Genomic DNA, 12244 nt, shown 5'->3' with positions numbered 1-12244 from the left:
ATCTAGTCAAGATCTTCCAAGATTATACTTGTGATACATGTGGGACTCAATATATTTGATTTGATTAAAGCATACTATCACTGTTTGGAGTACCCAGTGTTTACAAAAGTGAATTGAATTAATATTGTCATTTTCTTGCTTACAGTCTTAATTTCTTGTAGAGCCTGTGCCTATGGAAAAGTCGATGAATGTTAGGTTGCATGACATTTCTTTATTAAGTGATACTTCAGATCTTCTTTCTCAAACAACCCAGAACTAGTGAGTGAAAGTATGCATTAGGATTTCCAATGACTATTCCTTACAGAGATGTTTTGTAACTTAACATGTCACAAAAACAAAACAAAACAAAAAACAAAACAAAACAAACAAAAAAAAACACACTGAAACAGATGTGTTCATGACTGTTATAAGAATAAGATATATTTGGGGGTTGCTTTCTTGAAGAGTAAACAAGCTCCTATTGAAAAATGTTTCTTAGGAGACTAGCAAAATGTGTAGATGGATGAGAGAAACAAACATCATGATTGTAAGCAAAATAACCAACACAATTTCAGCACCATTATGGAAGCACAATAACCAGGATGGAAGCAGACCTCAAATGGATCAGCAAGCTTTCCTTTATTCTGCAGTGGAGTCAATCCATCAGGTACTGGAGGGACTCATTTTCTGGGTAGAAAAATGGCCACCGGTTACAGGATTTTGAGTTTTATAGTTTACAATGTGGGTGGCTTAACTATTAGAGACTGAAGCAGGACGTATTAGTTTGGACAGTCGGGAAAGAAATTGTAAAAAGCCCTAAACTCATTATCACTGGGAAAAGCTCAGAACTCAGTGTTCACTGCTCATCCTCTTTCTCCGGAATTCATTGTTTCCCAGACCTTCACTATTTGCTTTTTTCCTCATTGGCAAGGTGAAAGGGTAAAAGTCCAGGGCCCAGAATTTCAGTATTTGCCTTCTCCCTTCAGGTTCCATAGTTGTTGTTGGGAAGGAATGAAAGTTTGCCGTTTTTTCCCCTTGGGCCCATTAATCCTAGGAGAGGATTAATGATTGTCTTCCGTTTTCCTCTTCCTCCAGGTCATTTTTGGGGTGGGAAGTGTCATTTCCCTTTCTGGAGATTGTCATTTTCCATACCCTTCAATAATGATAGATTAGTTGACTTATTTTCCTTTAGAATTTTATCTTAATGAACCAAAAATGACCAACTAATCAATCTCCAAATCGATAACACTTATGAACTGATAGATCTATCAATAATTTCATTTCAAGTTTTAAAGAAGTGAAAAATATACCTTAATTATGGCTTCTGAATATAGAAGAAAAACAACCCTGAAAAAAATTGTATGATCACATTATCCATGAAAAATTGATGCATAAACTTGAATGAGATAACTTGTTGAAGAGTATGCCAATTGAGATGTTTGCTTGAAAATGTCTGTTGAAGCCTCAAAACTGAAGACAGTAATATTTAATATTAAAATATAATAAATTATTTCACAGGACCTTTAAAAACATCTTGTATTCCAAGATTAATCCACACAAAAGCCTGTGTGGAGGATTTATAAGTATATTTTTTCTGCATTTGAGGAAATGGAGACACCAAGACACTCACTAGTCAACCAAAAGTCACAGTCATGGGGGTAGAAGAACAAACTTAATCCAGGCAGCCTGGCTTTGAAGCAGGGTTTTTGTCTTTTGGTTTCCCTACCCCCCTCAATGTTGGGGCTCAAATTGAAAGCCTTGTGCACTTGCATGCTAGGTGAGTATCCTCTGCTAAGCACACATCTTGAGCCCTTGAGAGATTACCCTCACAAACTGCATTCAGAAGAGAAAGGCAGAAAGCAGCAGGCTGCTCTAACACGGATATTATCGAAGATCCTTGAGTGTGGAAAATAGTTGGGCTTGGACCATTAGGAAATTACCTGACCAAAGAGAATGGTATAGCAGGTGAAGAAAGCCAAGCTTTAGGAGGCCATGGCCTGGACAGGAAAGGAGAAATGGGGTCACACAAGATCTATCAGAGATTCCAAGGTTAATTTTAATGAACCCATGTAGACCTCCAAAAGAATTTTCACCTGCATCAGGGTCATCAGGGCCAACAAAATTTGTGGGATCCTGTGCAAAGTGATAATATTTGCATTTTTTATACTAAATATAACCTATTCTTTTGTGGTGGTGTTTTTTATTGCTATTAAATGTAATACTCTATTCCTCATGTTCTAAAGGTGAGTGCAGACATCTACAGGCCCCCAGGGCCTTGCAGTGCCACTTGGTGCATAGTGCTCCTGAACTATTGACCCGGTGGGCTATGGAAATGTCCTGCTGCTGACCACTGACACTATACTGCTGTGTACTTTCCAGGGATGGGAAAATCAGTCTTCTTGACCAACTAGCCACATGCCAACCCACAGCAAATTCTTCAAGAGATGGCAACCTCCTAGTCAGGGTACACAAATTACCTGAGTATAGGGTAGGAAAGAGTTTGCTCCAGTAGGTCTCTCTCCCAAAACACTTTGGTGCTGCCAGCCCAGGAGAGAGTTGGCCACTACTATGACCAGCCCCAGGAGTGCACAATATGTGTACAATCTTAACCCTCCCTACATCTATGCCCTGGTCCCACCAGACACAGAGGGCAGCATTGGCATTGAGTAAATGTATGATAGGGGCAGGCAATGAAGCAAAAACTGGAACAATCCTATAATGGAACTGTAGGTAGAACTGCATGTGCCATGCCCTGTACATACTCCCTGTTCATTCACTTACAAAACAAATTTAAAGATTAAGAATTTCAGGATGGTGGCTGCAGAGCATTAAACCCCAAAAGTTGGATCCTATGTCACCACACTTGTTGTTGCATGCTGGTGAAATTTTCCCTGTCTGCCACTCAAAGGGCATCAGCAAACTGGGAGCTAAAATACTGAAGAAAAAAAAAAAAACTTTGCCTTTTTTTTTTTTCTCTAATCTGCTTCATACATTGAGAAGGAGGAAGGAGAAGTATGTATCAAGTGCAGATTCTACATTGTCCCAATGACAATTCCTCAGTCCAAAGTTGAGACCTGAACTTAAGGGAAAATAAATTTGAATCAGACTAGGCTTTATACCTGAAAACAAATCCCTTTTATCAAAGTATTTTGTATGTAAGGATTATAGTGTTTCGAATCTGAAATGCACCCCAAAGTTCATATGTTAAAGCTTGGTTGCTGGCCTACTGGCTATTAAATGGTGGTGCAACCTTTAGGCTGTGGGACCTAGTTGGAGGAAGTAGGTCACTAGGGGCAGACCTTTGTTTGTGCCTCCTCATCTCTTCCTTTCCCTTCCTCTCTCCACCTCTACCTCTTCTTCTCCTTCTTCTTCCTTCCTGGCTACCAGGGGTTGAGCACTTTTCCTGTACTGGGCTGTCACACCTTGGTGGTCCGCCTCATCAAGACCCAGGAAAAACAGAACTAAATGACCATGGACTGAAACCTCTGAAATTGTGATCCAAAATAAACTCTTCCTTCTTTTAATCTTATACATGTTTGATATTTTGTTGAGGTGATGGAACGATAACATGTATTTATGTATTTATAAATGTGTATTTATACGTGTGATTGCATTTATGTATGTGATTGTTTAAGCGATCAATATTCAATAACAAAAGAAATGGGATCTGCCTAAGATGTCAGCAAGAAGCTGAGGACAAAGAGCCAACAGAGCACATTTGACAGTGATTAGTGAAAAATAAAGCCATTTTCTGAGTATACCCTTATTATGTTCAGATTATTTCATATAAAACATTGTTCAGCAATATAATAACTATATAGCCCACATTAATCAAACAGAACCTACCAGGAATTCCATCAGTATAACTCATTACATAAAAAGAGTAAATGGTAATACTGAACCAAGTAATGAGAATATCTTGAATTTCAGTCAACATGGAATGTTGTATCAATTATTTAATGATCAACATGCAAATAATTCTTTGATTTCCCAGATGCACACACCACCATCCTTCACACAAATGAACAATAATCATGAGATTACACTAGTCTAGATCAGGACATTATCCAAAATAATCACATAAAATTCATTTTACATTCAAATCTAAGTCTTCTTCCAAGATATACACTATAGGACTTTAAGGAGTTCATTTTGTGAACCAATCACTTTTCTAGTTTCTATTCCTATCTTTCTTTGCCTTATGGGTCTTCCTACTTCTAATTCATATTATCTTTATAAATCATATTAAAATATTAGAGTTCATTTTCAAAAAACCTTCTCTTTCGCTTCTGTCAACCTGAACTGAACATTTATTTTCAAATTATTCAGTAGGTTCTGAGGCTCCTTCCTCATTTGTCCATGATTTAATTTAAATATGATCTCACTCGAGGCACAACCTAATTAACAAATTATATTTTAAGTTATTTTGGAGTAGTGTGATTGCTCTAAAATTTTATTTGATGTGTGGTTTTGTGTTTATAGCGCCTCTGTGAAGTGCAAAACACTTGAAACACCTGCATTAATGTTTTCTGATGAAATAAGAAGAATGAGTAAAGACTCTTCCTTCCTTTCTTGGGATGACTTCTTGAGTTAGTTAATTTTGGAACTGTTGGAACCTATAAGTCACTTTTAAAGAAGTGAAACTTGTTCATTAAACTCTAGAAAGTCTTTATTTCAAAATAGAAAATGTGTTTTAAAATAGTTGTTAATTACATTATAAATTCATCTACTTTTGATTGCCTAAGGCAAGGGGTGGTCAACTAACAGCAAAGCATTCTTTTTTTTCTTCTGCTGCTTCATTTTTTGGGTTCCAGGGAATGAACTCAGGAGCATTCAATCACTGACCCCTATTTTGTAATTTTATTTAGAGACAGGGTCTCACTGAGTTGCTTAGAGTCTTACTTTTGCTGAAGCTGGCTTTGACTCGAGATCCTCCTGCCTAGGCTCCTAAACCACTGGGATTACAGGCGTGCACCACCATACCCAGCCTGAAGCATTCTTATAGAAAATAATTTATATAATGAATTGCATTGGTCCTAGGATTAAAAGTGCTATCACATCCTGAAAATGATCTGATAATAAAATTTAGTTCAATGTTTGAGACAACAAATTAAGTGTCAATATATTGAAAAGAATAGTATTATAGTTTTTCTCTGCTTTGTGAAATATCTCTTTTATCCTTGGCCTCATTGTAAACCAAAAAAATCATTATGTTTTCAAGAAAAACTACCTTTGGCATATGTTGAATTTCACATGACCCCTATGTGTCTGGAATGTAGCAGAGGTCAAGAAGTGCCACACAATTTTGTATTCTGAGAAATGAACACCCTGCTCTTATATATTCTAAGATAAGACTACTTCTCTGCTTTCTCAGAGAGAAGGTGGCACTTTTTCCTGCCTCTTTGAAACTCCTGGATCCCTTCCTTTTCTCTGAGATTTACTCATTAACATATGTCCTTCCCATTGCAACATCCTGAAGAAAAATCTTCTCCTTAAATAACTGGAGTGTTTTGTCTTTAAATTTCATTAAAAGAGAGAAAAGTGTCTAAGTGCCTTGTTAAATTTAGGGAAATCAAATTGCAGTTGGAAGGTGATATGACTTTGAAATTAAGCACAACTTTATAGAATGAGAGAGTGTTTTAATGCAATGCTTACAGGGAAAGGGAAAGAGAAGGTGGCTCCGTTCCATAAGTGAGATAATTGGACTAAAACATTGAGGGCTTTGCCTAAGGCCCTGCTAGGAATTAACAGCTGCCCCAGGTACAGAACTGTAGTTGAAATAGCACCTTCCTATTGCTTCTTTGAGAGTATTATTTGATTTCATTGGAATGTTTACCTTAAGAATGATTAAAGAATTATCTATAATTTCTTTCCTCATTAATCTCCATGTTAAAAAAATTAAACATGTACAGGGTATGTGAATGTGTTTGTGTGTGTGTGATCTGAACAAGCTTATGAGTGGCATCATAAGAAAAAGTAGATATGAAGGCTAACCTATCTGCAAGTTCACAAATTATGATTTTTGTGGCAACTTATATGTAAATATTTGTATTCCCACTTAGTCTTCTATTTGAAACATGGCAAGGGCTTTATAGAGGCAGCATCTGTTAAGGAAGGAAGAAGGCTGCTTTAATATAAGCATTTTATACAATGCCAAAACTTTCATTATAAAAAGGGAATGCCAGTTTTCTTGGGAGGGTGGGAATTAAGTAGGGTCGGGTTGAGGGAATTCCAGCTCTGCTTGGAGACAAAAAAGAACTAAAAATAGGAAAGGTTTCTTCTTGCAGAAATCTATACTCCAGAACTTCTGGGTAGACAAGGGAGAATCAGGTTCTAGGGGCACATAGGAATTCTTACAAATAAGTGCTGAAATTTGAATATGGTTAGACATTTCATTTGTTGATCAAATAATTTTGCTTTTGAATAATCTTTATGTTACAAAATTGCAGCACATTATAAAGCAAAATAGGAAATAACACTCATGTCCACAGGTGGAGATGGGTTAAGTAAATTCTGGTGTATCCATTCACCAAACTACTACTCAGTATATGAAAATTAGTTTGTAGGAACGAAGGCAAAGAAAGTTGTTTATAATCCAGGGTAGAATGTTTGGCTTCAAATTGCATAATTTAGACATATTCTTCAATAGGATTTAAATTGTGTATGCAGGGACCATGTCCATATTTTGTTACAGCATCCCCAACAGACAATGCAGGGTTTATTACAAAGCAAGTGTTTAAATTAGTAAATTGAAATATATGTACAAAATTATTCCTTTGGAAAAAATCTTAAGTTATGCAAGGGAAACCTCTTAAGAATATACTTTAAAATATTAACTTTAACTCTGGGTGGATTTTATTATTTTTTGTCAACTGGCATTTTTAATTTTTAAAATAATGATACTATTGGTTATTCTAATCAGAATAAAAGCAACAAAACTAAGTTAAAAGTGTAGGTTTTCTAGAGCAGTCTTTATAAAATAGCCCATTTCTATATTTAGGTAGTTTACAAGCTGGCTGGCTTTTTCTTAATCTTAGAAAGCAGCTTATTTTCCCAAATCCTCACATTTTATCCAGGATTATCCATCAGTGAACAATCATGTACAGTCTGTTCAGGATTGTGTTCAGTATATGAAGTGAAAATTAACAGGAGGTATCTATTGTATGATTTCGATCATTTATATATTTTCCAGGTAACTGTGGTTTCATTCCTACAATAGAAATGAAAGCAGAAATCTTGCTGCTTCCTAGGAGAGAGGAGGCAAATAGAAACAGTTCTGTCTTCACAAACCACCAATTTGAGGAGAAGAAGAAAGCAGGTAAAATCCTGGAATCTCATTCTGAATGCTGTAAGGGTTCTCTGGAGCAGTCAACATATTTATTACTGGAAAATGCAATGCCTGTATTACTAGATATTAACAAAAGTTACATTTGATTGGCCAACAATTATTTATCAGTGCTTCTCAAGAAGAATGCACATGTATTCTGATGGAGCCCTTCTCTAGCCTGGACTGCCAAATGTATGCAGTGATGCATTTGGTGTAAAATAGTAAAATGAATATGCCTGGGGACTGCATTAAACATTTTAAATGTTATACTTCAAAATAGATGAACACCAGCAATGTTTGAAGAACCAGGAAATTAGAGGAAGAGAACAGTATAGATTTTTCTACTCATTTGTTGATTCATATTCTCTCTCTCTCTCTCTCTCTCTCTCTCTCTCTCTCTCTCTCTCTCTCTCATCAATTATATACAGAACTTGTCAAAATAAGAAACATAATCCAACTCAGCACTCTGTTGAAAAATACCTACAAATTGCCAACCACCCAGGATATTAATCTGTGCTGTATTATGAAAATATAATCCTACAACAATACTATCCCTATTAAATCAAGCTTAAAAGCAATTAAATAGTTCTTAAAATTTATTTACAGTCTACAATTAAATGGAGAAGGGTTTAAATAAATTATATTAGTTTAATTTTGGATGACAGCCTAGAAACATATAATGCTTAGGAAATTTTGATAATGGAAACATTGTATTAAGAAAGTAGAATGAAGTATCTAAGAATTATCCTGCCCATGAGGAAAGAGAGAATTTTCCCTTTAATCTTTTGCACCAGGAGGAAGCCAATTTTTTAAAAAATCCTCCCCTTGTAACAATAGAGACCCCAAACCAATGTTGTTGATCAACAAGCAGGAAGTTGTTTGTTTCCTCACCTGGCATAAAATAATTCAAATAATTTTGTTTTACTTTATGGAGAAATAAACTCCAGTATTTCAGTATTACTGAAAGTAATACAGTAGTTTATTTCTCCAAGTTCAATTCCAGCAGCCAAAATAGGAAGGGGACATAGTCGCATTTCTTGCCAAGAGCTCTTCTCTAAACCATGTCTTCTCCACAAAATGCTCAATACAGAAGCATGATACCTCCCATCTGCAAAACACTGATTATAGGAGGTTTTTCTACTTAACATTTCTTTAATACTCACTTGACCTGATTTACTTGGCTCAACCAAGTTACTGAAGATTACTAATGGATACATACATTCCATTCAGTCTTCTCCCTCAATGTGATATCTGAAAGCATCTGCTGTTGTTGATAACTTGAGATCCACATTCCTTCATAGATGTTCTTTTCTTCTTTCAGCCTTCACTTTGCAGACCAAGCACAGTGTACCTCCCACCATATCAGCATCTACTATGCCAATTCATTGTTATTCCTGCTAGTCTGAGTGCTCAGGGATGGAAAGAATAGGTAATTTCATATTTGATGAATATAACATTGAATAAAGTGTCTGTCACATGTTGGTCGTCAATAAACATTTGATTTAAAAAGAGTCATCAGGGGCTGGGATTGTAGCTCAATGGCAGAGCGCTCACCTAGTACATGCAAGGTGCTGGGTTCGATCCTCAACACTGCATAAAAATAAATAAATAAATAAAATGAAGGTATTGTGTCCAACTACAAGTAAAAAAAGTATATATTTTAAAAGAGTCATCAATCAAAGACCTCAAAAAAGCTATAAAAGCTATACCTTATCTAAAAAACGTTAGACCTGTTATTGGTGATGGAAGTATTAATTTGATATGAGGAGTGAAGACTGAGTGAAGTTTATATTTTTTCCACATTTTGGACTCAATAATATATGAATCTCAGTAGTTAGAGGTAAGAGAAGGAAGTCTTTCACAGGACCCCTGGCTTGATGTGGATGTCCTTCCCTAGGAGAATATAGCTTTGTTAGGTAATCTGTCACTTGGTGGATAGTAAGAAATAAAAATTTATCCTTGAATTAATGTCACAGGCCAACTTTATTCTCCGGTTGAATAAAGGACATTCTCATTGAGAGAGAAGAATGGTCCAGATGAAATAGTTACAAAGCCCTTCCCTATGGAAATGTTTTTTTTCCAAAATACAATTGCCTTTCACTCTCATTGCTGTTTCAAAATTCTCCTAGGACTTTGAACTCTTTCCTAGACGTAAATCAGTCCGTTTTTAAATCTTCTTTAGGCCAGGAGACATAACTGACTCCCTCCTAGGTCAAGTTAGTATGGTCCAATTCATGTTCAACAGGTTTGCTTTTTAAACATATTCTGATTCCAATACAGATTTTGTACATTAGAAATTCCTCTTTGCACTGGGGATGTGGCTCAGTGGTGTGGCACTTGCCTCTTATGTGCAGTACCCTGGCTTTGACCCCCAATCCCTACCCCAACCCCCCAAAAAGGGAGAGAAAAATAAAAAGCAAGGCTTCTCTTTATACATATACACCCCAGTAAATCAAATTAAATATTATATATACAATGGGAAATAAAATTCTAGAATAGGTGTCAATGGCATGGTTGTTGTCCAGGATGATTCTACCGATGTTACCTCCCAGGGATTTTCTTCTCTTTATGCGAGATGAATCTGTGCTGGGGCTGCCTGTGGATCGTCCTTTCAAGGAGCCCTCTTCTGAGTGTAAAGAAAAGGAAGTCTGATCCATGTCAGTCTCACTGTCATGGTAACAACCATCGAAGGCCATGGCTTCAACTGCATCAATATTATATATTCCAGAAATCTGTCAGAAAAGACTTTTTTTTTTTAGTAGGTCAGGAATATAGTTTTATGAATAGGAATTATAGTAAAAATGTAAATGAGATTTTTAAAATAGTTTCTATAGTTAAGAATGCTTTGCCTGTAATAAAGAATAGAATTCTACCTTTGCTTCTTGCATCTGACTACAGTCATTTTAATAATAAATGGAAAACACTGTCTTGCAGACTTGCACATACTGATTTAGTAAGGAAATTTAAATTTATTCCCATAGAGGTAGTTGAGCATCATACAAGTAAATGTCACACTACCATAATGCCAATGTTTTCTAATGTAGTCCTGGCCTGCTAGATTATATTACTCCTTGTGCATATTTTCCTCTTTATTTTTCTTTCTTTTCCTTTGAATAGTATGAATCATTTAACATAAGTTTGTGAGTTAAAGTTGAATATGATTTATCAGAACATCAATGTAAGGCGATTGGATTTGCTTTTCAACTTATTTTTCCTCTTGAGAGAGAATACAGCAGTATGCCCAGTCAGTGTGATTTTTGTCCCCAAACAGAACATATCATTCGGTGATCCATTTATCTTAAATCAGGAATGATATTTGCTACTCCTTTAAAATGCAAATTAGTCTGGTCTTCTATTTTTTTCTTAAAAGCACCTATAAATGATGCTAATACAGTCCAATAAACATGAAATTGACTTTTTTTTGAAGGAACAAATTATGAGTGCATCTGGCTTTTGTATCTGGTTGGATCTGAACTGAAATTTTTCTTTAAGGTTTAACTCTGAGGGATATAGTTGTGCTCACTAGTATAGGGTAGTATCTAGGAAGCAACGGTTAGTAATTTTTTGAGAAGACAAAAATCACTTCTTGATCTATAGGAAAGTTGAAAAATGAGCAAATATGGAGAGGCTACTCTAGACAAAATCATTCAGACTTGATATCAAAGGCTGCAGAATAAGTTATTTCAAGATGTGTATTTGGTTTATAAAAACCTAACATTTTACGGAATTCAAAAGACACAAAGGCTATGTTGTGTAGTCAGTGAACTAATCAGAGACCCATACTTTGAGTGGGGTTGTCCTTTTTTGTTTTAATTGTAAATATTTTCCATAATTAAATGAAAATGGACCAAATAACCATGCAATGAGATCAAGACTGAATATAACCTTAGGTAGTCAATAATATTAATAATATATTCAACTATTGATCTGAGCATGGAAAAACTATGAACAGCTTCGTCAGTGGTTTCCCTAGCCATCCAGAATACTGCTGAGTCATCATACTAGCAGATTGCTTTTTTAGCTGAACAAAATTGTCATTAGTGTGATTAAAAAAAGACAAATCTTGGAAGAATAAGGGTGTCATTTTCTTTCACTATTATGATAATCTAACATGTAATTGATTAAAGCTTGTAGTCTTTACCAACTTTCCAACAGGCTGCTATTTTTTCACAAGTTTATAAGTCACTTGTCCAATAGAAGGAGTTTTAGAACTGGTCTCTCATTTTTCATTTCAGGCTATAGATAAGCACATAGCTAAGGCATATTTCATATAAGCTATAGTATATCTATATCTGACTATTTTAGACTGAGTTCTAGGTCCTGGAATTAGGAGAACCTTTGGTAAGGGATAAGAAAAAAGTGCCTTCCTTTCTCCTTACCGGACAAAGGCCAATACTAGAGATAATTTTTCCACGGTCCTTGCTGTACTCTCAGCTCTTGATATCTAACGGGTGTGAGAGCAGCAGAGGTGGTGGTGGTGGTGATGGTGGTGGTAAGAAGGAGTTTTGCCTGACTTCATGATTTCATAGGGAGGATCTCCACTGGCCCAACATTCTAGGCCTTTCTCACCATAGGTGTCTGGGGAAAGGAGCTGGCATGTGTGACTCAGACCCTTTTGAGTCTGCACTTTGGGATCCACATTTGTTCCAGGACTGTTTTCTGAAATGATGTAAAAGGAGACAGACCTAACAGGGGGAACCCTAAATTATTTAGTTTTGCTAGTGATGAAAAGAGTAAGTACTTTTAATTCAGTGATGAAATAAATATTAGTGAGCCCTGCTCTCTGATCTAAGCAACATTCAACAAACTATGTTATCAAAAACTAGTAGTAGTAGTCAAATAGTAGTAGTCAAATGTATGACTCTCACATCTTGCTCTTTCTTTGAAGCTGGTTTCAATTCAACTTTAGAGGTTTAGCCCCTAAACCTGTAGACATAT

The 12244-nt window shown here is 35.9% G+C and overlaps 1 protein-coding gene across 1 annotated transcript in view; it reads right to left on the bottom strand.

Moving 5' to 3' along the window:
* Window positions 1-9735: 9735 nt before the first annotated feature.
* The window catches only part of Gabrr3 (gamma-aminobutyric acid type A receptor subunit rho3), a 44083-nt gene continuing 41574 nt past the window's right edge, over window positions 9736-12244 (bottom strand). Inside the window, exon 9 of the mRNA XM_027943274.2 lies at window positions 9736-10038. Coding sequence (XP_027799075.2) covers window positions 9736-10038 — 303 coding nt within the window. The remainder of the gene's footprint in view (window positions 10039-12244) is intronic.

Source organism: Marmota flaviventris, chromosome 8, assembly GCF_047511675.1.
Source record: "Marmota flaviventris isolate mMarFla1 chromosome 8, mMarFla1.hap1, whole genome shotgun sequence".
Lineage (NCBI taxonomy): Eukaryota > Metazoa > Chordata > Mammalia > Rodentia > Sciuridae > Marmota > Marmota flaviventris.
This window is presented reverse-complemented; position numbering and strand designations above follow the sequence as displayed.